Below are 25,949 nucleotides of genomic sequence, written 5' to 3'. Positions count from 1 at the left end.
GTGCTGACAGAAGAGGACCTCCCATATTATGAGTTTTGATGCTACACTGCCATTTCCAGGCATTGGGAAATGAAAGAGAGGACAGATTTTTTGCCAAGGATACAAATCAAATGTAATGAGGAGAAAAATAAAATTTTGTATCCCTTTTCTTTTTTTTTTTTTCCTCCCATGTTGCATTTTACTGCTGAATATGGAGACTTCGGATACTGGAAACACCTTAAAAATATTCTCAGTATTCACAATGAAAAGCTAGATCCATGTTCCTGCCACCCTGTTTTAAGTAAAGTCCTCTGTTTGGCCAAGACATCCTACAATTAAAAATTTTAAGTTTATATCTTGTATTTTCATATTGGCAGAATGAGTTTGAAAGCAAAAAATGTTTCCCAATGGCTGTCTCATGTGGTTATAACAGCTGATGACATATCCTGAATCTTTTATCTCTAAAAACATACTGATTGACTCATACAGTATGAGTTGGATAAACACTTATTTTATCCTATTCCGGAATACATCATTTCTCCATTCAGATACCATTTTTGTAAGCTGGATTCAAGCCATCCTATCAATCCATCCATGGGCAAAATAGTGAGAAATTACTTACTGAGACAGAGCTTGTGACCGACTCCCAGTTGGTTTCTGAGGCTGCATGCTGGAAATCATCCTAAGGGGAAAATGCCACAGCAAAAATCATCATTAAGGCAATATCTAAAATTAACTAGACAACCTAAGAAATGTTTCAGCATTCAACATTTGTCATTTTTTCTAACTCTCTTTAATTCAAGAGTCCATTGCCATGTGTCATTCCTAAATAATACTATTTCCATTCAAGTTCTTCCCATTTCAATGTTTATAAACTAGCCTCTTGTGAGCTTTCTGGGCCAATAGTAGATATTATTATTAATTTTAGTAGTAGTAGTACTAGCATAATTATAATTATTAATAAGAATGATAATTATATATAATTATATATTTTGACAATAAAAATAATAATACCACTGATATTACATTTTCTGCTTTGCATAGCAGGACCCTATCTGGTCATGGACACTACATTTATCTTTCAACATTAAACACCATCTCTGTATGCCTACAATCAGAGCATGAATGCAGTTGCCAAATTGATCTGTTCTGGAAAGAATATGTACATGCTAATACCCTGGTAATACCTAGTCAAGGTGAAAAGCAGAGTAATCTACTCCATTTGAAAAGTAGTCCTAATGGCTGTCTTGCTTTTGGTGCTTGTGCTTAACAGGACTTGTTCATCTGTGCAGGAATGGCACTGTGTTTTTGACATAAAAAAACACAGACACAGTACATTCACAATAGCACTATTTCTGCACAAAACCTTGGGGCATTAATTAATATCTAAACAGGTATTGGATTCATCTCATCTACCTTTGGAGATCAATAAAGCCATCATCTAAGCTAGTTGTTCTTTTTTCCATCTACAGTCAACTAAACCTTGCATTTTCAGGGTGCAAATCATCTGGTAAATGGGTTTAGAAGTTTAATTTGGGATGAGATTTCATCATAAAAATGCATTTTTGTCTCCATTATCTCTATAAAGCAAACTTGGGAGGATGAGCTTAAATACAGATGTCAAAAAAGTACATATTGACACGTGGTCACCTAAATCCCAATCCACTTTTCTGACCAGTGATGAGCAATCATTACTTAAGGAATGAAGAAGCTATTCCTTTAATGTTTTGGCAGGTTTTGCACAACTCCGACTGGAATAACTAGACTATGAAAAATGGAAAAGAAAGCAGAATGGCTATTAAACACACACATGCAGTGAATAGCTAATGATTATGCAGGTAAGGAAAGAGGAAGTGACAGCATACCAAGAGTTTAATTTTTAATAATAGAATTTATAACAAAAAGGTTTAAAGAAGATGGATCAATGCACTAACAGAAAATTCATCTCATGATCTGCTAATTCATCAATACAATTTTCAAGAAGGAACTGGTTTCTGATCCAGAATCAATATGTATGGTTTTTTAATGCTTTTCATTTGCTATAGAAAAATATTCAAATGTCTCAAAAGTCAGAAGATTGTGTATTCAACATTGCTACTGTTTCTTCTAAAAATGTTCCTTTCTCTCAAATTTGAAACAGCAAAACTGTAGTGATTTCTTCAGTACTTAAGTAGAAATTAAGAAACCCCATTACTAAGTGACATCTGAAACTGCAGGGCTATTTAAAGGTTAATAACTAAGTGATCATTTTCTTTTAGCAATACAGAAGCAAAACATTCTTTGGTACATTATCTCAATGCAGATTTTGGTTTTTTTTCTAAAAAAACTGTAAAGAGATCTGGAAATGCTATGATCAGGTCATAAATAATTCTGAATGTGGTTACCTTGGCCACATTCTCTACACATTTGGTTGCCCAGTTCTTCACAAGCCATGACTTAAATTAAATTAAATAAATGGATTTGAAAAGCTTATGAATCCTCTGTTAATGTCTGCCAGTTGCAAAATTTCAAAATCATTTCCTCTCGGTCATTAGCTTCCATTTAGCACTTCCAGAAACATAAAAGTGTCATTGAGTTCTGAGGCATTATTTTGAAACAGGAACAATTTGCCTCATTGAATGTCTGGAGAAGACTGTAGACAAGGAGTAATTTTGTGTTCTAAGTGATGGTCCCATTGTATTATCTAACTGTAGATATCAAAAATGTTTCTTTCGTCTGATTCTTCGAGTTGGTTGATGCCAGAAAACCCCTCCAAAATCCTGAGATAGACATGTGTACCACCTGCTTCTTGGATCTCAAACCTTAATGACTGCACATTTTGACTCTGTGATTGTATTCAATCTGCATAAACTATTCTCAACCCTATGGCTTTGTTCCACCGTCACTCAAGGCAGCTGCAGTCATTCTTGGCTTCTTGGAGCTTTCAACCTCTACAGTTTGAAAATTATTATTATCTATGGCTTCTGCATGCAGCTCTTTCAAGTAGTAATACAAAAGTAGTTCTCATCATTACAAAATCCTCTTCTTTTTTCTCACCATTGTCCATAGCAGAACTTGAAGGACAAATCTATTTTCAGTTAAATCTATTTTCAGTTCTATCTGTTCAATTTATACTACCTTGTTTATGTGAATTTGCCTATGATCACTTCAGTTATTGCTTGTTACTTCAAATAACAGCAAACTTCTTAGTTAAAACATTAACCCCCCCCCAAAAAAAAAAAACAACAAACAAAAACCCAGCCCCACACCCCCTCAAAAAAACCCCAAAAACCAACAAACAAAAAACCTGCCCCCACCATAATCCCCACATCTTTTTTTAACTGAATAGTGTAAACACAGGGTAGTAACAATGTGGCTACATCACCCTGACAACAGTGCTTCTATTCTCACATGTGGCATGGTAACATAACAACGTTACATGAGCCTTCAACAAAGCACTGCATTAACTAGTCTACAAGCAGAAAAATAACAGGCAAAACAACAGGACTACCAATCACCTTCTGACAGTAGCTACTTTTACTAAAGAAAAACAGTTTCCAAACCTGAGCTTCCAAAATTACACCTCAGCAAGACAAATCCTGAGTCAGTCCTTAGAGTTAAATATGTATGGACATTGATATATTGTTCTTGGCTCTGTTTCAGACAAAGAAGAGCTACTTTATCCTTTGCAGACTAACTTTGTCTACAGCCTGTCTCCCACCACTGATCACCAGTAAGTGACAAGGAATCACGAGGAATACTCTGTGCTTCACCTAAGGCTTTCACAAGTAGAGATCCTGAGGCAAAATCACAGCTATCAATGACATATGAGACTGTAGGGCCAGATATCAGTGGTTGCTGAGGAAGATGATTTGCAGCCTGGGAGTCCATGACCTGCAGCAGCACAATCTCTCCTGGGTTGAAGCAATGGGGCTTGGCAGGATCAATAGGAACAGGGAGGCATCAGGAAAACACCAGGGATGAGGATGGGAAGCTTGCCAGTTTGAGAAGCATGTTGTCCATGACTCACTTTGTTGTACCATCCATGTGGCAAAACATGTGAGTCCCAGCCATGCTGAATTACTGCTTGGTCCTCAAACAGGTATTTCAAGCAAACAAACCCCAGATTTAGAACACACTGTGTAACAGAAATGATATTAGCTAAGGTAGAGACAAAATAAAAGTCTTAGTTCCATTCAAAAAAATGCTGACACATACTCAAGGTTTTGTACTTCAACACCTTGATTATAATTTCTCATGTAGCATTTTACCACACTCCAATTTCTATTCTTAAATAAAAATAAAATCGTATTTATGTACACTTTATATTATCTTTTTATTTTACCACACTTTCATTTCATCACATTGCTAGGTTTTTAATATCAGAATGGCATTTATTAGCACTTCTACAAGGATGCTGTAAAGATACCTGCAGCAGACTATTCACTAGGATGCCAAAGGCTGCATGTTTCTTACAGTAATGGTAAAACCACTGCTCTGTTCAGCTCTGGTGACCAGACATTAAAATAAAAAATATTGAATTTGAAAAGCATGCAGTGATGATGGTTTGTAATCTGGGAATCATGCCGTGCCATGAAACATTAAGTGAAGACCAGTGTCTTTCAAGGTTAGATGTAACTTGACCTTGTCTCTCTTGATAATAATGTATAGTCAGCTACAAGAGACAATGTCAACCAACGTCAACAAGCTTTTTTATTTGGCAGTGCAAGCATTAACAAATTCAGGTAGCTGCAATCTGAGCTGAGGGCAGCAATTTCTAAGCTAGAAGTATAAGCCAATTTTACAACTGATGGCAACTATTATTGAAACAGATAAGAAATTATCAAATAACTTTAATCATATTGAATTTTCTTTTCTATTTTTTTTATATAGCCCCATTAAAACAGGCCATCCATGACAACACTGTTTTAAAGTCAGTAACAAAAGGTCAGATAGCCACCAAAGTGTCTGGTCCCAAATGTGATAGTATGATTCCTTCCCTTTAAAAAAAGACATAAATATAGTTTTTGAAGCCCAGTTGCCACTATGTATAAGTAGTTACAACCTTATGACTTATGACTAAGTTAATACTTGTGCAAGATGACATATAAAAGCACTCTTGTTTTCTACTGACACATTTACTAGATGTAACTGAGTAGGAAGTACAAATTACTTAAAATTTCAAAAGTTTAATGCTGTAATGGTGATTTAGGTTAACTACAGTTTGGTATATTTATTTATGAAAAGTTGAAGTAAAACCGAAGCAGAGGAATACATTTAATAACATTTATGTTTCATCAATACTTCTCTTCATCCTTCATCTAGCTCTGGAAGTAGGCACCGCTAGATGCATATTGTACGAATGTCCGAGACATTGACATTTAAATAATCTGTCTGAAAGGTCAGATAACACTTGCTCAAATGAGACGATAGTTATGCCTTTGAAAATCGGATGTCATTGAACACTGCTATGCCTATGAGCATCCCGTTTGCTATGCATACCCATAAGAAAGTATGCAGGACTTTACTGCCATGCTGCGCAAATTGTGCATTGCCTTTATTTTTTCCTTTTATGACAGAGGCCAGTCCTCATATCACCATGTACAAGGGATTTGCTCATAGCCAATCTGGTGTATACTGCAGTTAAGCAATTGTAAACAAAATATAAATAAAGCAACACTCACTGTAAATATTCTGCAATTCTCCTCTGCCATTTTTATCTGAATGGCAAATTTTTCTTCTGCAGTCAAACACTGGGACACAGAACTTGAAAGGCTCTTCCAGGTTACCACTTTCAAACCCCTCAGACTAGTTCACTGTTTCCAAGCTAAATTTATCTTTATTGCACTTATGCAAGTACCAGCTTTATCCTTTTCTTCCCCTCCCAAGTTTGCTTCCTGCAGTAATTCTGAGGAGATGTTATACCTCCTCTCAGCATACATTTTGTTACACCAAGCAAGCCAAGTTGTCTTGGCCCTTAGTAAGAAATGTCCTCTTCTACCCCAATTGTCCCTGAACTCAGTCCAAGAAAAATGTGGTTGCTCCATAGTATGGAGACCAAAACTGTACAAAGCATTCCAGAAAAGATGTGACTACAGCCTCATTGGTCCTATGCCTAATATAATGAGAAATTTTCTTCACCCCTCTTCACTAACCAGTGAGATGTCATTTAACAGCAAATTCTTTTGCTATTAATCTCTACATGAATGTCCTCTTTGCTCATTTTTGGTCTGTTCTATTTCACTGCAAATCAATTCTCTGCCATTCAAGGTCATCCAGTTTTCCTCTCCGAATTTGATTCTCCCATTCATGAGCAATGCACTTCAGTTGTGTGCTGCAAAAGCCATTAAAATGATATTCTGCAAGTTGTGCTCTGGTCCCTAAAGCATCCCAAACCCAAAACTGACCTTAGGACCAACCCTTTAGAAACTCCCATTAGTGAGCTCTCTCTGGCTGGATACTCCCCTTTGCATTACAGCACACTGCCTCCCCTTGGACTGCCACGTGGCCAACTTCCCAAGCACAAGGGACTGTTTCCTATGTGACACTGGGTGAGATGCTCCTCTGAAGTCCAATTATATTTGTTAGATGGCATTTCCTTTCTTTCCAGGCTATCCTCCAGCCTGAAATGAGTTCCTTTGACAAAGAGATGCAGAATTGGTTTTCTAGTTTCCTGCATCTTTAACCATCTTTAAGCTGACAAGTGCCCTGTCAGCTTCCTAGGTCAGATTAATGAGCATGCAGGTGCCCAGGCCACTCTTCCATCATTGATGCTACAGACTGCCACTGCATTCACCACCTCCATGCGAGCCCTGGCTCACCTTATTGCTATCCAGGGATGCAATCCAGGTGCACTGAGGTTAGATTGCTTCTGCTCCCTACTCCCTTTATATTCCTATTGTATAGAGAGAAGACTGCTTTTAGCGGTGACTTTTCATGCCTTATGGTTTGCAGTGTCAATCTCTTGGCAGTGACACTGGAGGGTTCTGAAGGCAATTGCTTCAGTGTCTACGCACACCTGGGCCATGGTGCTGCCCCATTTTTCAGGGCTTGCTGGTGCGTGATGCCAGGGCAGCAGGGAACGGACATCCAGGGGGTTCTGCTCAGTGCAATGCTGCATGTCTAAGTGGTGTCAGCTGCCAGGTGGCAAAGAGGAGGGATCTCAGGAGCTAAAACCTCACTGCCAGGTCAGCGTCAGTGCCCTTGTGAGGACATTGGTCCATGCTGAGTGGCAGAGTTTTGGAAGCAGCTTCCCTGGTAATAGGTGAAATTGCCCGGAGAAAAACTGAAAAAACTGATACTTCACTTGCCCAGTAGTGTCCAGGTGGGAAAAAACCTCTTTCAGAGTTAACAGAAGGCAGTGACAGCTGGTTATTTCAGGTTCTCCTTCTTGGTGTGACGCATACTAAATGGCAATGTACTGAAAGGCCCCAGTACTAGGAATAGAAGGAAAAATTATTAATGACAGAAAACCTTCTAGGAGCAAGCTATTAATTTTCTGACTTCTTTCCACTTGGGTTTCTACACACTTTTTTCAGATTTAAGCTGCTCTATAATCAGTGAAAAATAATCATTAATAAATGCAGCCTAATTTCATTTAATATTCTAAGTTTTCCATTGTTCTACTAGGAGGATCTGGTAAGTGCTATGACATGCCTGCTTAGATTTTCAGACGTGATTTGGGAGAAACATGGAAGCACTAATAATAATAACAACGAAAAACTCTAATGGAGCTAAGCAAATTTAATTCTAAAGCTGAGAACACAATGTAAAAAGGTACCAGTAAGGGACATTAGCTATCCTAGCAGCAATCCCAGCCTATTGATTTTTTGCGAGAGATCCATTTTTTTTGAGCTCTTTGAGGATGCTATTGAAATCTGCAGTAAATATGCAAAAGGAGCATGTGTTAACGTTTCACAGATAATGCACAGATAAGAAAGCAATTTGGTCACCCTCTGACTGAAAGGCATTGTGTTTTCTCAGACAACAAAAAAGGTCTGCTACACAAACTTTCTACGATGTTAAGCAATTATAAAAATAGAAAGAATACATAATCTTTGAAGAATACAAGAATCATTTCCTCTTTGCTTTTCCAGGATTTTGATGGGATCAAAAGTAATTGATTGACTGCAAACAGGACGGGATACTGCTTATTGGGGATTTCATTTAACTTGAGTTTGATCAAACAGCTAGATTAAGGAAAAAAACCAAAGCTATTCTCACTGAACTTCCAGACACAGATCTATTTCTAAAAATACCATTACTGTTTAAGCTAAGTACAACTACCTTAGGAATAGTTATGCTTCTCGTTTCTCTTATGCATAATTCTTAAAAATAGTAATTGTAAGTGACACTATGGATGAAGAGCAGGTAAAAACTCCTTATATTTGCCACCACTTTGTAAGCAATTTAACTAAACTGTGTTAACAGTTTTGGGATCAGTTTACAAAAAAAAGCATTGAAAATCTCTCTAAAGACCAAACTGAGACCATAATCTCTGAACCAGAAAGGTGTGTTCTGGGTCAGAATGAGTGTGTGAGACATTTTATTTAAATTCTGACTAAAACCAGCATAAAGAAATAGACTAAGGATGTCTGTAGACTTATAATAGGCTAAATATTTTCAAGCAAAGAAAATCAAGAACAGTTTATTTCAGTTTTATACTAATGACCTGGAAAATGTCATAGAAATTGAAGCTGGAAAAAAATAAAGCTGGAAAAACTAAAGTGAAATTGGAAACACCATTTAATGTCAAGAAATATGTTTGACTATCAGGTCAGAAGCAGTGGCAGGAAAGAAAAATATGCCTTCATTTTAAGAATGTAAACTGAGAAAAAGGTACAAGCCATAAACTCTGTTTTATGACACACACAGACTCAGAAAGGAACTCATGCCAAGACACTGAATGGAACACAATTTAAAAAAAGTATTAATCTGAAATGTGACACAGTAGCACAGGGTGACTTATGCCTGACAGTGATCTTCCCCAGGGCACAAGGAGATGCTTTCCCCATACCAAGGGGATACCCACCACCAAAATCACCAAGGGGATATCACATCACCACAAACCACTGCCTCCCAGGGACCACGGACAAAGGTGGAGCCTCTTCTCACTGGTAGGGAAGTGTGAACATTTGCATGTCTTCACCACCTTCCCATGGGTTCAGGACAGATTTATGCTCAGAAAAAAATGAGCTTTGTGAGTGGAAGTAGCTTCTCTGAACACCAAAGATGTGTATTCTCCAGACAACAGACACAGCCAGTTAGTTTGATCTACATGGGTGTGATATCAGTACCAATAAAAACTGCAGAAGGTAACTTCATACCCCATCATGGAGATGCCAAGGTGATACCAAACCCATACCATCCTGGCCTTTGCAGTGCTGGTCTGTGGAGGCCAGTTTTTCTGGCTGTCCACCTCCATCAGCAATGCAGGCTTACAAGGAGAAAACTGAAAGAGATTGCTCTTGCACACTCCATCAGAAAGTATTTGCTCTGTGTTTCAAAAAAGTCTGAGTCTTTTCTGAACACAAGACAGCATTTTTAATGTAGCAAACCTACAGATGTTGTGTTTCTACTGCTGGTTTTAGCACAGCCCTCCTGCTCACCAACTCCATCTTTGTCCAGGAGGACTAACCGTCCTGGATGGCCACTGCACCACCAGAATACCAGCACTCATGCAATCCTCCAGATTTCAGCTGTTGACATCAGAAGTGTTGTCTCTTTTTTAATCTATTCCTTAATGCACCTGGAAAATGTACCTGAAGCAGCACTGAACTAGCACTGTCAGCGCACAAAGTTGCTGTGAAGGTGGGAAAGCAGAGTGTTTACTTTCACACATTTCTGATGGAGATAAATTGCACATATATAGTGTCCTATTTTCTGCTGTGTTACATTATCTGATCCGATTTTTTTCCCTTCAGAGCTTAATAATACCAATTTTTCTGTATAAACTCATGCATATGTAAAAACAGGTGGAAGGCCTGAATAAGAATGCGACTGATACATCCAGGCTCTTTGCTAGCCATCAGCACTAAGACAAGCAAACAAGAGCTTGTGGTCACTATGCCTGCCTAGAGGGGAAGCAGTTCAGAACTAATACAAGTAGTAAAGTGCACATTTTGAAACAGGATCTGGTTTCCAGTCAGGTGCAAAAGTTTCACCTTATCCGTAAACAAGTAGCCATTGCTTTGTTTGGTTTAAGTTCCCATAGATACACAGCATTCCCAATTTCTGTTCGCTTCTAAAGAAAGCAGTTTTCAGTAGCCTATTTCTATTACTACTGGCCTCTTCAGCATGCAACACAAAGCATACAGAACCTGTTCTCATAGTGCCCAGGTTCTGTCTAGAATTTTTTTTGTTTCAAGTTTATTGGCCAGACCTTGGTATAAGATTAAGTTTTTGTGGCCCTGAGGTGGTTTTTTTACCCTGTTTTACAGCAGCAGAAAAGATAGCCTCATAATTTCTGGGCTATTTTCTCAAGGTTAAGGGTTTGTTTGTTATTTTAATTTTTATCACCAAACATAAGATTCTTTTTCAAAATTACCCATAAGTCTGCAACCATTGAACTCCAGGGCTCACAAACGCCATTAACTCTGTCAGGAGTGTCAGGAGAAACAAGAAAATGAAAGAAAAGATGACCTCCATGTAAGAACTTTTGGGCTACATCTTGATTAGTACTAAAATGAGGTAGAATTTGATCAGATACAGTATGACTCATGTCCTCAGATGTAACTATTACCCTGAAAAACAGCATGGCCACAACAAACTGCACACTGGCAACAGCACTGTGATGGCTCCAAACTAGCTGTGCTAAAAATGTGAGAGTGCAAACAACCTTGTGCCTATGCCTTGGCTCACATCCATCCTGTTTAATTGTCTCTCCTAACAATTGTGGATACAGAGACTTCTTTATTAGAGAGTTTAACCCTGCAAGAGCTTGTATTTAGACTTCATTATATGACTGATGGTTGGACAACAGTGTTGCCTAGACTCAGGAACATAGAATAAGACAACACAGTGTCTGATTCCTACAGTCTGAGGGAAACTTTCATTACAGTGTTTTTTACCACACATGACCTAAGAAATACATCAGGACACAAATATTGATTAAAAGAAAGCATTTTTATAGCTGCCAAGATCAGGACTATTATTTAAAAAGGCTTCTGCAGGTTAAGAAAGGGACCTGGAAAATAAGTTTTATTTGCCACAAAACATCATTTTGTACAATGAAAATATACCCCCACCAAAACCCATTAAAATGAAAAAAACCCTGTTGTCAAGGGTCACAGAAAAATTGGATGTTATTTGATTCTGCTGAAACTGATCTAACAACAAGATACATAAATTCCACAGACCTAAAAATTATTTTTAGCTTCCAGTGCTACAGAGGAGTTTCAAAATCTGACCCTGTCATTACAGGCTCGGACCTTGTCTAATTAAGCTGTCACTAGTCATCAAACTGACAGTCAAGAAAAACAGAACTGCATTTTTCTTGGTATTACAAGAGATAGGAAGTGTGATAGACCTTTTTTAGGTTTTTTTGGGGGCATGGAATGTATGTTCCAAATCAGTTTAACATGGAAAGAAATCTGTGACCTGAAAAATTGAAAAATGGTTATATGCAAAGAATTATGGTAACAACCCAGGCACTGGGAAGGAAGAGATGCTCAGTTTAGTAGCACAAAGCTCAGCATGAGGCAAGGGGTTATTTGATGTAGCAGTCACATTTAGCCAAATTTTTTCTAGTAAGATTTATCCTATCAGGCCTAAAATGACAGGAACCCTGCAACTAATAAAAGATGTGTGTGTTACTATGCACGTGTAAGGGCAAACTAGAAACACTCTGACATGTCTCGCATCTATGCTATTATGAAGACATTCATAGACTTTATCAAGTGCTCAGAGCAAAAAAGGAGGTTGTATATTTAATAAAGATGTATGCATAAAAACCAGAAGACAGATTTATACAGTGCTATGACTGTCTTTGCAAATGTGGTATATAGTGTGAAGGTTACTGAAGACAAAACCAATGTGCTGAGCAGACAACAACAGCAGCCTGCAAGTACACCAGCTTCCCCAGTAGGGAGGAAGAACCTTCTCTGATGACCTGTGCCTGGAACTGCAGAGTCAAAATAAAACTCAGAATTGTTAAAAGGAAGTGTAGAGATCCCAAGACCTCCAGTTATGATGTCACTCAAGGAGGTGGGGAGGGATGAGAATAGCTACGAGCTTCCTCCCATCCACCAAACCAGTTGCTTGATGTGGTCTGAAGCTGATATTTGTTCTTTCATCTTCCTGGTTTGGAATCTAGGATTGCTGTTCTCCATTTTGTAGTAATGAAATTTCTTTAACTGGAGAGGACCTCAGGTAAGTCTGACAGGTGCAGGAAAAGTGAGCATCCAAATAAAAGAGCACAGCGGGCAAACCCTTTCACTGCTCTGTTTGGCCATGCAGCCCACCCTGCTGGCACAGTGTCCTGGACCGGAAGCTGGAACACCACCACTTGCTTCTGTACTGTCTTTTAGAAATTAATTTTGTCGCATTTTATAAAGGCTTGTTGTGCCTGTCTTTGTGGTGGGAAGATCTCAGATGTGAGAAGGTGTCAGGGCAAGCAGTGGTGGAGGCTGGCCTGGAGCTGGGGCTGCAAGACTCTGAAGTCAAGATGCTGCATCTAAACCTGAGGACAATGCAACAGCAGGCAAAGGCATCTTCACTGAGGACATGGAAAAATCACAAACATCATCATAACTGAGCAAGAGGAAAGTTCACTCTGAAAAGATGCAACCTTATGGGTTTCTAAAGGCTGTGTTAAGTGAAAGGAGGAATTCATGAAACCTCGGAGCTCAAAGACAGATTGAACTGACAGGAAATACACTAAAAGACATACTCCCAGTATCAGGGCAGCCAGGCTGGCCACTGCCATACCTACCTGCCTAAGCAGAGTACCCTGGCGGGTGACACTCCACCTTTAACACAGCCTTGGTGATGCTTGGATCACTACACTCAGTTCCCTTCGTTACTACAGAGACATTGCAGAAAGCTGGGAAAGTCTGAGGGAGTTTTGAAAAGAACACCAAAAACTCAGAGGATTGAATGGCCTGAATTTTTGGGAAAGATTAAAAACCAAATATGGACATCACTGCTTCACTAAGTGAAAAGCAATGATGCGAGAGCACACTGCAAATATCTATAGGAGATATACACCTGCAACAAAGAGAACAGACTTAATCATAAATTAGGAAGGAGTACAATTGCAGGCAATGGTATGGCATTAAAAAAAAGGAAAATGAAAACCGATTATCAAAGGAAAAATATCTTTGCAACAGTGATTTATTAGTCTATGGTTAAAGGTCCTGTAAGATATGCTCTCATGCTTATCATATTTAAAAATGGTACTAGATTATCAAATAATGAATTTAAAATAAAGAGAATTCTTGTCCTGAGGGAAAAATGGCACAAATGTCTGCACATCTTTAACTTAGCAGATTTTAGGTTGTCTGCATTAGACATTACTAAGCAAAATAAATTTAAAAAAATCATAAAAGAGTCTAAAACAATCCTAAATTTAGACTCAGAAATCTTAAAATGATCAGTATCTTTTAATCCAGAGCTGCAAGTCATTTACAGCAGTTACAGCTGTTGCAACAAACAAGGCAAAGATTTATTATGTAAGCAATTAAACACTCATTATACACAATACATTGTGTTCCCTGGCTTGCCAAAAATGACAAAAACACATCGAACAGTGCTAAGGTTGAAGAAACAGACCCTGCAACCCAGACTTGGATAGAACAGTACAAGAACAGGATTTTGCTGCCAGGCTTTGTAAGATAGTGCTGACACACAGTCAAATAAATAGTACTGGTGGAATACAGAACATGAAGTTGTACCTCGGAGACCCCTCTACACACAAGAATGTGAAGACATGCAATCCTTGTTTTGACTTAAGAGACAACTTGCAACCAACACCTGCTGTGATGGGTTTTCACAAGTTCCTCACTGCAGGTTGGAAGTCTAGCATGTTTCAAGGCACCAGTCACTTCCTCTGGAAGCCTGTCAGAAGAAAATACCAAAACCAGACAGACTTCCTACTCTTCTCCAACACAGCTGGTACACTTCAGTTAAGCTGCATCTTCAGCTTTTGAGGAAAATCTAGACCAGAGACTGCTCAACAGGAACAAGGTCTGGGAAGAACAGGCCACTTCCTTTTCTCTTGTGGCCATAGTGGTAGGGCAGACCAGCCTTGCCACACTGAAGAACTGGGAGTTAATTAAAGCCTCTGTCCAGCACTGTAATACAGCTTTGGTGTTTAATAAACCCTTTTACAGAATCAAACACAGCATCTTTATTCTCACAACAAATCTGTCATTTTAACAAGATTTCTGGAAAACACCCCCCACAGATACCAAACCAAAATAAAAGCTAAGTTCTTCATATTTTATGGTAATTTCAAATGCTAACATTCCTCAACTGTTGCTGAGGTGGAAATGAAAAGACAGAATATGGATTTACAGAGAGCATTACATCCTCAAGTCAAAAATCTAAAATAGTCACACTTTTCAAACAAACAGCTAATGTTCATACACACTGGTGTGTTGTTTAGGGTTAACTTAGGTAAGAATGGTTTGATTTAACCCTCCTCTTTAGTGTAGAACCAAGAGAGGATCACAGGTCTAACAGTAGCACTGATGGGGTGTTCATGGCATGTTCAGTTCACTACTGTATTTCCCGTATCTTCTTCTGGTGCCTTTCTAGTGGTCAACTCCAAGCAGACAAATTAGCTATGAAGTCTTTCTAGGTCTTCTAACAGGAGCTACATTCAGGCTGTGATTGGTCTATTTCTTGTACAGTGTGGAAACACCAGGACCAAGCTATTCATATTTTTTTTTGTTGGCACAGGAATGGGAAGCAAAGTCGGGGTAGCCTTTGCCCTCTCCCAGGTTATGCTCATTATGGCACAGAAAAGGTACCCTTTCATTTAATGCATTATAATTTTCAGTGCTGGATCCATCCTAACTTTCTGCTAACTACACATATTTAATGTTGATTAAAAATATTGCTTTATGGAGACCACGCAAAAGCTGTCTAATGCACATGGTAAGTAGCATTACAGATTTCAAGATTGGCAAGGTCTAAAAGAAGCCTGAAATAATAAATCTTCTTTAAAACTCATTGATTTGTGTAGAGTAGTTTTAATACAAAATATCTTGAATATCTTCTATCCATCTTCTAACCACTATTCATTCACAAGACTACCAGACTGTTATGAATCACTGATTTGTTCCCTTAATTAAAAAAGATTACTTAAGGTTTTCCAACTAAGTTTGGGGATGGATTTAATTTCCTCCTTGTCCAGTAGCACAATTTTGCCACAACCAAATTCATGAACTCTGGCTCTCTGGAAGTCTACTTATTGTGTACTCTGTATTTTTATTAAACAGTGATTGTTTGACTGTAACTGACATTTGAAGAACAGAGAAAAGATTAGCTTTCATATAGAATTTTTTTATGTCTCCAGATATATTAGGACTAAAATCTGATTATGAACCAGGAAGCAGTATGAGTATGAAAGCTAAAGGAAATCCACAGCTCACCATGAATCTTCAGACATGCCCTCACTTAGCCAAGTTCAGTGCCAAGATCATGGGCAGTTGCCATGATATTGTGATTCCCTTCATTCATTTAATTAAAATATTGAAGTCACTATTCTGCCGGGTTTACACACTTCCCAAGAACTGCAACATTCCTGTGGCTCTTATCTGCTGTTCTTACACGCTATGTAGTTGTTTGATCTCATTGTTATTATAATTGTGTGCTTCTTGGAATTTGCATCTTCCAATTTGCTTCTGCTGTATTTTGCAAGAAATGATGTTGATACTGAATGAAGTTTTTGAGCCTGTGATTATTTTTGTCTAACATGGGTATTCCTGTTGTACTGCACATTATGATCTTTTCTGTCATTATCTTTTGTACCACCTCTAACCTACCTTAGAAAAGTAGAAATTTCCTGTGGATCACTGATTTCCCCAGAAATTCTTTAAACAGGGAAGAAATGTCTTCAGGAAATGCAGTCCTTCAAAATCTAAAGCAATCCTAAATCAACAATGCCTCTAAGTCTTGTTAGAATCATTTATTTGGGACAGGACATTGGATTTGAAAATAGCAAACTTGCGTTTGCACAACGCTTTGAAGATGCAAAGTACTACATTTTCTCGTTTTTGGCCAGGAGTTTGGTGAATTCTCATACAGCATATAACACAAGCCTAGGTTAAAGATGTAGTACTTTCACCAGGAACTGGACATGAACAGGAGTGCAGTTATGTTAAAGCAGATCGATGACAACATCCTGCAAAGGAGCCACCCTTTAACTGAGCTGTCAACAAATCAGGGATGGAGGACAGCAAATGGCCAGTTCTCCCTCATGCTGTTCAAACAACAAAACTGGCAGGCACACATGCTTGCAGCTGAGAAAACACAGGCATTAAAAGTCTATTTTTCTTTCTGATTAAAACAATTGTTTTATCAGTTGAAGTCAAAGAGCTTCCAGGAGCTTCTACATGCTCACTGGGTCCTACTGCTTCTGGTTCTGATATCTTCCTAACTCAAGTTCTCATCTATGTTCCCAGCTGACTCTTGAAACATACTAAAACCCAGTTTTATGATTCCTCAAGTTCACAGTCAGAGGTTTTGCCAAAAGAGGCTGTTCTAGTGAAATTACCTTACTTTTGTCTTGCTTTTTGCCTGATCCATACCTCCCCTCCCTTCTCTCTTAGACATAGTCTTTCTTATTTCAGGTCCACTGCCTGTTTAAAATCTCCCATTTATTTGCATCTTTTTCTTCCTAACCATGCCACCACAACTCTTATGCTTTATACAAATCCTTCTTTTCCTTCATTCCCTTGTTAAAAATATTTCCTTAATTGTCAATCACCCTTCTTGAGTCCACCTTAAACTGCTTTCATGTGACTGTAATCAACAAGTGACACATGGACACAGTACTGGTAAAGACGGAAGACTTCCAGTATGTGATTGCCAAGTTTCATATTTTTATTCATACCCTCCCTATTCTTTCATTCTGTAATTTTTCCTTTCAGCTTTCAGGGATACTTGCTTGTCTGGACTTCACCTTCCTCTCTGACCATGGTGTTTTGGTGTTTCTGCTGCCTTCCCTCTTTCTGAGGAGTTGCCTCTTCTACTGCATGTTTGTTGGATGTGTCAGAGACTGAAATAGTTGATGGCTTAACCATTGAAAGATCACTGAGAGACTTTTGTCCACTGTAGCACACTGAAAAGAAACAGGTGCTCATCCAGCAAAGTCCAACCCTCCCTGAATATGCCTACTTTGAAAGGACCTTCAGATCACATAAGTGGGTGCCATTGGCCAACTATCCCAGGGGAAGAAGGACATGCAAACCTGAAGCTACAAACTGGATTTCTAGATAAGAGGCAAATCCTGTGATGTGGGACAATCCTTCTTATCATGCCAATGTCCTCCCTCACATGATGACTCTGCTGTAAAAATCCCTCCAGGGAACCTCAAAGACATTTTACATCTGGCCTGGGCTGTTCATCTCAAGTGTTGGACCATGATGGACCATGATCGATGCTGACATATAGGCATCTGTAAAGTCTCAGGAGGTGTCTGAGACTTGTAACATGTCCTGTGGCACCATCCATTGTAAAAATCTCTGTCTCAGGGGAGGTACAAAGCATTCCCACCTGAGGTTGAAGTGTATAATAACTCATCTTTGAGTTTGGGGGGCTTTCTCCACCCTCAATGTATTAAGACCATTGCTTCAATCAACAGACATCGAGGACCAAGTTTCATTGCTGGATCCAGTATATATATATCTTATGACCCCTCACCCGTTCTTTCTCTTTTCCTCACTCATACATTTCCTGAAGAGGTATTTTTATGCTTTAATATTGCTATATTACTATAGATGATAATACCCAAAATGACAACATCCCTGTTTACCTTTGAATTAAAATTGTTCTAAAATAAACCCTACATATATATGTTCACAAACATTGATTATTTAGTGTCATTTCACTCTAATCCACCCCAAGGGATTTATTAAGAAGAACCTGGGTTATCCTCCCCTTCTGTGACAAGTTGTAGCATCTTATCCACAAAAACCTTTATTTCTGAAGTCTCCTCCTTTGTTGCTGCCATGGTTTCACTGCTATTCCTTGATGATCCTGTATCAGTCCTTCACTCTAGTATTTGTAGAATCCTCTGATGACAAGCTGGTAGGGGATTCCTCTTCTCCCTGAAAACTACTTCAGTTCACGACACTCTTATCAGTGTCACTTCTGACTTTCAAATGTCTTTAAAAAATTAGGACACAAGACATGAGACTCCTAATGAAATTTAAAATTCAATCACACAGATGAAGGATTGTAACCAATCTTTGTGTCTGAGACAAGGGTAAACATGGAAGGGTCATCAGACCTTCAGAAGAGACCTGCCAAGAGAGGGACAACATTAGACCATGTCTAGAGAATACTGGGGGAAGATGCAGTCTGGGACAACTGACTGGGTCAGGTCAGGTTTGGCTGCTCTGGTTGCAGGCTCCAGGCTTTCTGTGACTCATATGCTTTGCTCATCTGGTGGGTCTCAGATTAGAAAACCTGCAAGGTTTTCCACCTTAGAGGAATGGAGATGGGGAAGGCAAGACTTTGGAGTTGGCAGTAAAGGTTCAGGATTTTGGAACGTGTGACAGTATGCTGAAGGGAGTAAAAGCTCTCGGTTAGGTGCGAACAATGGATTGAATCCTTTAATTAGGAACTTTGACTGCCCCTGGAGCAGTCAAAGTTGCCTGTGAAATTGATTGTCCAGATGTGCCTTCTCAACACAAGAACACCCTTTCATTATTGCCAAGCTACCTGACTCCCACTTTTACTTTTTTTTGTACCTTTCACTCTTTTGTTCTGCTCTGAGTGGTAGGAGAACCAGAATGCCCCTGCCTACCACACTGCTTCATTTGTCTACCACAGCACCTTCCTTTCTTCCTCAAACCTTGCTGAAGGACAGGTTAGGTCCCATGAATTAAGCAGCAGATTGAGAATTGCTATATTCTCAGGAACCTTCATTAAATGGAAAGTGTTCCTCCTCCCCATATAAAATACTCTGAAATGTTCCATGTCTTAAGATGCACAGAGACATAATCTATCTTTTTAACATGCTGTCATTTTACGTTGTTTCTTAAAAATTGTAACAACTTTCAAAGTAAAAAAAGAGAAAAGTAAATAAAATTGTGCATAGATAATCTCTTAAATCGTCTGCTTATGTAAAGTTGTGGAAGGAATGTTATAGATTTTGAGCAAGTTTTATCGAATTAGGAACTAGGACTTAACTATTCTTTCCTGAAAGGTGAGCCTCTGGCTGAAAATTTTATGAAGGTGGTATGCTTTGAAGAAATAGTTTTCTGCCAAAACTTAAGAAAATAGAAGTTTCATCATATGTATTGTTACGAGTTTTGCACATGGGTTCTATTTATAAAAAATCTCTGCTGTCTAGCATAGGCAGGCAATCAAAAGCAAAAGAACAGATAAAACGTCCATGTGTAAGTTCTTGCTTCTACATTGTGAGATTTATTTCATGTTCAAACACTTTGTTAACCAACACATTCCCCTCCACCCCATTCTTTTCCTTTTGTACCCCAAGCAATTCACTGGGATTCCTTCTGTGGATTATCTAATACCAGGGAAGGTATCCATGCGCCATTATCACTACTGCTGTCACATGAGTTATATTAGATGGGTTTTCAGGCAAAATATTTTTTTTTGGATACAGGAATGAATCATCTATCTATTCTGTGAAAGAAGTGACAGGCTAAAACAGAAGCACAGCAGACTCATGCAGCTTCCAGACTGAATTCAGTTTAGAATTAAACATTTCTTATGATCTTTATGAATCTGCATTCACACTGGTGGCTGAATCTTTGTGTGATCATGTTAACTCTTAAAAGTGTGTTTATTTATTGACTTCCTTAAAAAAGCCCTGAAGCATACTGCTGCACTACTTGTGCAAACAAATCTGGCAAAATATAGGGAGCCTTAATTCAGAGTGATGTTAGTGAGTAAAAATATCAGGATTAGGTTCCTATTTTGCCTATTTTCATTTTTTTGATTGTTCTTCCAGTTTTGTTTGTTTTATTGTGAGCTTAACAGGCAAGTATCAAAGAGTTTATGTTTAGAATTTGAAACTAACTTGGACTGGTCAATATTCTTTGTATGGAAAAGTAATTAAATTTATTACACTAACTGTGATCTCTTACCCCATTTTGTGACCAATGCTCTTTTTTTTGAGCATAGGAGTGGTGACCTATAGCTTGGGTGTTCAGCAGAAAGCTATTTCCCTGTAAAATTCCACATCAAAACTCAAAGTTCTTCCCTCCTCCATTCCACTAACTTTTTTATAGCTCTTTCAGTCAAAAAAAAGTCATTTCAAACAACACAAAATTACTCAGGATTTAACACATTGGTACACATTTTAGCACATATGTTTATCCTGGGACAAATTGCCCTTATGTTCTCCAGTTCAGTACCACATGTCCACCTCTGTTGGTTTACAATTCCAAATTAAGTTTGTAAATAAGTTTGCAAATAAGATTGCTCTTAATGCCATGTGATGTTTCCTACTCATGAATTGTATTATAAAGAAAAGGTAAAAGCACACACACACATATATATATATAAAGATGTATATGTAAATATAATTTTTAGTCTTACATCTTTATATAAATGTAAATATATATACGTATGTTCCTTGTTTGTAGCCCTTGTTTCCAATAATTTTAGTCAAAATTCCAAAATACAGATTTAATTTAGGATCAACCAAACAATTAGTAAGGCAATAGCAATTTACTGTTATAAATGTATAAAAAATGAGTACCTTTTACAATAAACTTAAAATATAGATTGTAAACACCAAAGGGAATCCAAAATCTCCTAGCTGGCTCATTAAAATGATATTAGATGCAGGGTTGAGAATTTTAATTCCAAATGTTCACCTTTATTGTTGGAACATGGTCCTGAATGAGTTCCTAGACTATTTCAGTAAATGCTCATGCTAATGAGGTTGTAAAACATGGGCTCCAAGATTGTTAACATTCTCTTCTAGAATTATGACACTGGAAGAACTTCACTTTAGAAGGAAATAGGTGATTATATAAAATGATTATTTATCTTCCTCTGTTTCATGTATTTCTACACTGTTGTGAATGACTATGTCCTTAGAGTAAGAAATTACATAATGAGGGTGAAAAAAATACTGGAATACCTCAATGTCTTCTATATTACAAATTGAGTTTCTAAGGCAACTCAGTCAAGAAAAGAATAAAAAAAGAATCCAAGAAATAAGGGCTTTAAGTGATAATGACAGGGAGGAATTTCAAACATATTTGCAGTCAAGTGAGGCTCACGCCTAATAGCTGTCCAGGGTTTGCTCCAGATCTTGCTCTGGGTGTGTGAAGCTTAAAGGAAAAGACAATTTTAAAGAGGTTAGAGGGAAACATTTCTCTTCCAGGCTAAGCCAACAAACTGTGCAGCTACAACTGGGGGCCTTGAATGTGAAGTGTCTGTGGATACCACCCACCAGCTGTGCATACCTGCCTCCTCCTGCAACGTCACACACAGTACAGAGGAGGGACTTTTTCAGACAGGAACAATTCTGATTCATATGCAACTCTGGATCAGCAGTGGGCAGTGGGACCCACTCAACACACTAATAAACTCCTGGAGTCAGGTCCACTTCGTGATCCTACACCAAGGAATGCTAGAACTTCATGAGGAAAGTGAAGATCATGGACAGGTAGCAGGCAGAAGCATGTTGGACCTCTCCCCTGCCTATAAAACCATCATCACTTCTCCCCCTCCAGCCTTCCACGTGCCTCAGACCTACAGAGGGGAGGGTACAGGCAGCCAGAGGTGTCTAGAGGCAGAGGATGAGGGAAGAGGAGGAGAAAGAAGGTGGACAGAGCCAGCCGTGGTGAGTGGAAGTTGCTAAATTCTATCTTTAGATGGTCAGACTTTATTTCACATATTTGCTTTCCTGCCCCTTGTCCCCTATCTTATATTGGGACACTTAATTACTCATATATATCTATATGGTTTTCAACTTTATACTGTTGAAGATCATCCTTTTATTTTTTGACTCATTTTCCAGAGTCACTGAGTTCTAATCCCACTGTCCTGAGTGACTCAGCCCTCTCATGGGTTGCTTACTTTCCATATCTTGTTTAACAAGGGCAAATACGATACAAGTGATACAAGTCTAATTTATGGTTTTTTAGAAATATAATCCCCCCTTTTATTTCTCTAAATGATACTGAAATGCAAAGTTAATACAAAAAACAAGTACACAAAAATAATGAAGTATGTTTGTGCTAAGGTCTGTTGTGCCTCATTTGTGCCTCATGCAGAGTGCTGAACTAAGTAAAAACTTGATCTGCAACAAATGTAGTGAACTTCACTGACTTCCTTGAAGATTTATAAGTGAGAGGCCAGAGAGCCAAACTGTGAGGTTACTTGGCTGCATGAATAACAGAGAGAAACTGACCCAGTCATTCTGGCACCATGCACAGGATATGCAGCTGATCAATAAACTCCAAATCATTTACTTTAATTTTCTCTGGAAAATTATCAATAAGAGTCTAGTATACAAATAAACAACTGCCATGCAGATCCAAACTCCAAATGCCAGAAAATACAAGGGAGTAAAAGATTTGTACGTATTTTGAGCACGATTTCTCAAGAAATCCCCCAGAAGTAGCCCTGTCTTGGAGAAGGTTACGAAGGAAAGGAAAAAGTTCAATGTAAAGGTTCTTCATTTCATCTCATAGAAAATACCATATGTTTTTGCATGGTTCATTAATGCTCCCTGGTTTACTGACTAGAAACACAAAATGAGTTCAACCTTCAGGGGTCAGCAGTGCTCAGCACATCTATGAACTGAGCTCTGAGTGACTGTGGGGCCTATAGAATAAGGGCTGACTCTGCTGAATATTAATCCTGCAGTTTTATGTTGGACAGTTTGGATTTTGAAGACCAGCTAAGTACATATTATCTCCCATCTTGCAAATACCACTAATCACCTGTACAGTGCTATTCTCAGAAATAAAATAGTATTACATTCAGAGAGCACACTTGCAGATTATTCTAGTAAATAGATTTGCTAGACTGCAAAATTCTCTGTTTACTCATAGTTTTGAAATAAAATAAATACAGTAGCTTTTTGTGAGCTTTCTGGTGTAGAGAGTCCCATGTCTTATGAGTAATAACATTAATTTTGGAAAGCCTAATACTATCCAACTATCTGTACATGGTTTGGAATTAAACTCACTAAATGCAGCAGAGTTTCTGTGGCTGCACTGAAATGAGAGCAGGATAGAGAGGCTGATGTTTCACTGCCTCATTTTTATGCCCAGTGATCTTTCATAGACTGTTCTGTCTGAATTTGAGCTTTAGTAGATTACCTTCAAATTAGAGTAAATTAGAGCTCAGGATTTACTTACATTGAAATGCCTTACTCCACCAGAAGCCTAACAATTTAAATGCAAGGGAGCATGATATTCATAGTTTTACTCTGTCTTGAGGATGTGCTGTTTATGGACTCTTTTCAGCATTCTTAGACATACATGCATGCAAAGACAAGAGGTTGAAGTTAAATGATTCAAACAATGGATCTCCCCTGTTATAGCATTAACATTATTGCTATTCCAGGCTTTCTTATTCTTGTTAAATGACAGCAGATTATAAAAAAGGGAATAAGAAGTGTGATGGATATGAAAGTACAATGGTAACAGTATAATAAATTAATGCTTACCATTTCCTGAGTGTTTGCAAAATCTGCCTCTTTCGAGCTACACTGCACCAAAAGTATTATAATATTAATCAGGACAATACAAAGGAATACATATTTGTATCAAAATCTGCATAGAGTAATGAGCATTCCTGCTCCCTAAAAACAAAACCAAAGTTAAAAAAAAAGGGAGGAGTTTTCATCTCATTGAAACAGTACATGATACATTGCTAATACTTCTGCATATACAAAGAGGTGTGTTTGCATCTGGTTAAAAACACAGCCTGAGCCTTTGCATATTGTCTTGCATGCAGAATTTTACTGCATGAAGAATAAAGTACTCTTCATCTAACTGAGAATCACAGCCATAACCCCTCAATGTATTTTTATTTGACCTCAAATGAATATGAAAAATGAATTCATAGAGCAGCCATTTCTTTGCTATTTCTGCAGCATCTCTCAAGGCACCGGCAGTGCAGCCTCAGTGTAGAACATGTCAGTGCTTCTGAAAAACATTATTAGAATAAATTCTGAACTGAACTTGACTTTATTTTATATTTAATGACAGGATGTCAAAAATTCTTTGATCTGTATTAATGTAGTTGCTGGAATGAAAATACTTTCACTTGTTTAGTGTTTTGATCCCATGCAGTTAGCCACACCATCCAGTCTCTAAGCACTGATTCTGTTTTACACTGCGAACTTCTTCTCGTCCCTGTCATGCCTAGGTGACTTACCACAAGGGAGTAACATATCTTGAATCCAGGTTTAGCCACAAAATAGTCATCAGATTTGAAGGTTATCTTTATGTGATTTGTTCTTGATGTTATTCTTGGCGGTACTTCCTTGTGTCCACACCACCGTCCTCGTATAACTGTGCTGGTCTCTGATACATCTTCCACTTCCACAAAGTCATACCTGAAAATCAGTGTGAAGAATTAGTTTTTGCTAACTGTAGTTACAGACGATGGCTGCAAGTCAACAGGAAGAAGCACAGCTGGAGACAAAGAGAGCTGTCCCCTGTACTCTACTCCAAAACATCAGACTAAATATTATAAATGGTGGACATTCTTGTGTAGAACTAAATACACTACAGTGAAAGCTACTGCCTGAGTACTCACATGAGTGATTTCTGGGCTTCTGGAACATGGCAGTATTTTCTAACACATTAAAATAGCAATAAGAGGCACTTTCATGTGCTTACTATACAGTAAGCATACACTTTGTGCTTCATGTGGTGGGTAAATAATTTAGAAACCTGATAAAATATTATTTAAGGCAGGCTGCCCAAGCTGAGCAGCTGCAAGCACTTGTGCACTTTCTGGTGGTCACCCAACTCCATACAGCAGCAGCCACAGGATCCTGCCTGCTATGTCAGTCAGGGCTGGAGGGAGATGCTGGAGGGACACAGGGCACTGCATGCTGCTGAAAGGTGCTTTTTAGGACCTTCCTTGTAGGTGGCACAATGCTACCATACATCATTTGGAAAGACACGTCAAGCAGAAAAGCAGAAAAGCACGTTGGCACTCTGCATGCGGTGGTGGGGACTCTGCTGTTCACATGGATGCTGTCACCAGGGAAAATTCAACAGTTCATCTTGTCCTGTGCAACTTGGCCAGGCACCTGTGCCATAGGAGTGGCAACCTGAACCCAAAGAAGGCTATGCCAGGAGCAGCAGACACTAAACCTCAGGGATGAGGGGACACAGTGGCAGCACTTGCTGCCCCTGCTTGTGTATTCACTTGATTGAATTTACTGAGTTCACTTATTGAGCTTGAGAATAAAGAAGGCAGAGAATAAAGTTCTGATCTTATAACATCTATGACAAAACCAGCCTCTCAGTATCAGTGAAACCAGAAGTAGGGCCCATACATTGCAGCCAGTGAGGAAGAAGTGATGACAAGAGGGGCAGGTTGAGTGCCATCCTCATGGCACACTTGAGTCTTAAAACTCTGGAGGTCTTTACCAGGAAAGTTTTCTATTATCAAAGTGTCCGCTCCCTGCAAAGAGGGAGTTTAGGACTGTTAACCAAGTCTTGCTAGCAATGTCCTGCTCCCCACTCCTGGGTCTGTGGGCCAAGCACCCTCCTCCCTGCTCAGTTGTGGGAGCTGAATAGCTCTGCAAATAATAGACCTGCTTTTCTTTTTCTGATGAGGGCTCATGAGAAAAAAACCCACAAGTA

At 38.7% G+C, this 25,949-nt stretch overlaps 1 protein-coding gene across 3 annotated transcripts in view; it reads right to left on the bottom strand.

Moving 5' to 3' along the window:
* Positions 1 to 25,949, bottom strand: part of PDGFD (platelet derived growth factor D) — a 146,716-nt gene that overhangs the window by 31,992 nt on the left and 88,775 nt on the right. For 2 of the 3 annotated variants that reach the window (XM_071555087.1, XM_071555095.1), the window contains exons 3-4: positions 24,505 to 24,685; positions 602 to 661 (exon numbers count right to left, since the gene is read on the bottom strand). In XM_071555087.1, the coding sequence (XP_071411188.1) occupies positions 602 to 661; positions 24,505 to 24,685 (241 nt within the window). Of the gene's footprint in view, positions 1 to 601; positions 662 to 23,791; positions 23,834 to 24,504; positions 24,686 to 25,949 lie in introns of all 3 variants that reach the window. The other variant, XM_071555078.1, reaches the window with a different exon arrangement.

The sequence above is a fragment of the Pithys albifrons genome, chromosome 1 (genome assembly GCF_047495875.1).
Source record: "Pithys albifrons albifrons isolate INPA30051 chromosome 1, PitAlb_v1, whole genome shotgun sequence".
NCBI lineage: Eukaryota > Metazoa > Chordata > Aves > Passeriformes > Thamnophilidae > Pithys > Pithys albifrons.
The sequence above is the reverse complement of the archived record's forward strand: the minus strand, read 5'-3'. Positions and strand labels throughout refer to the sequence as shown.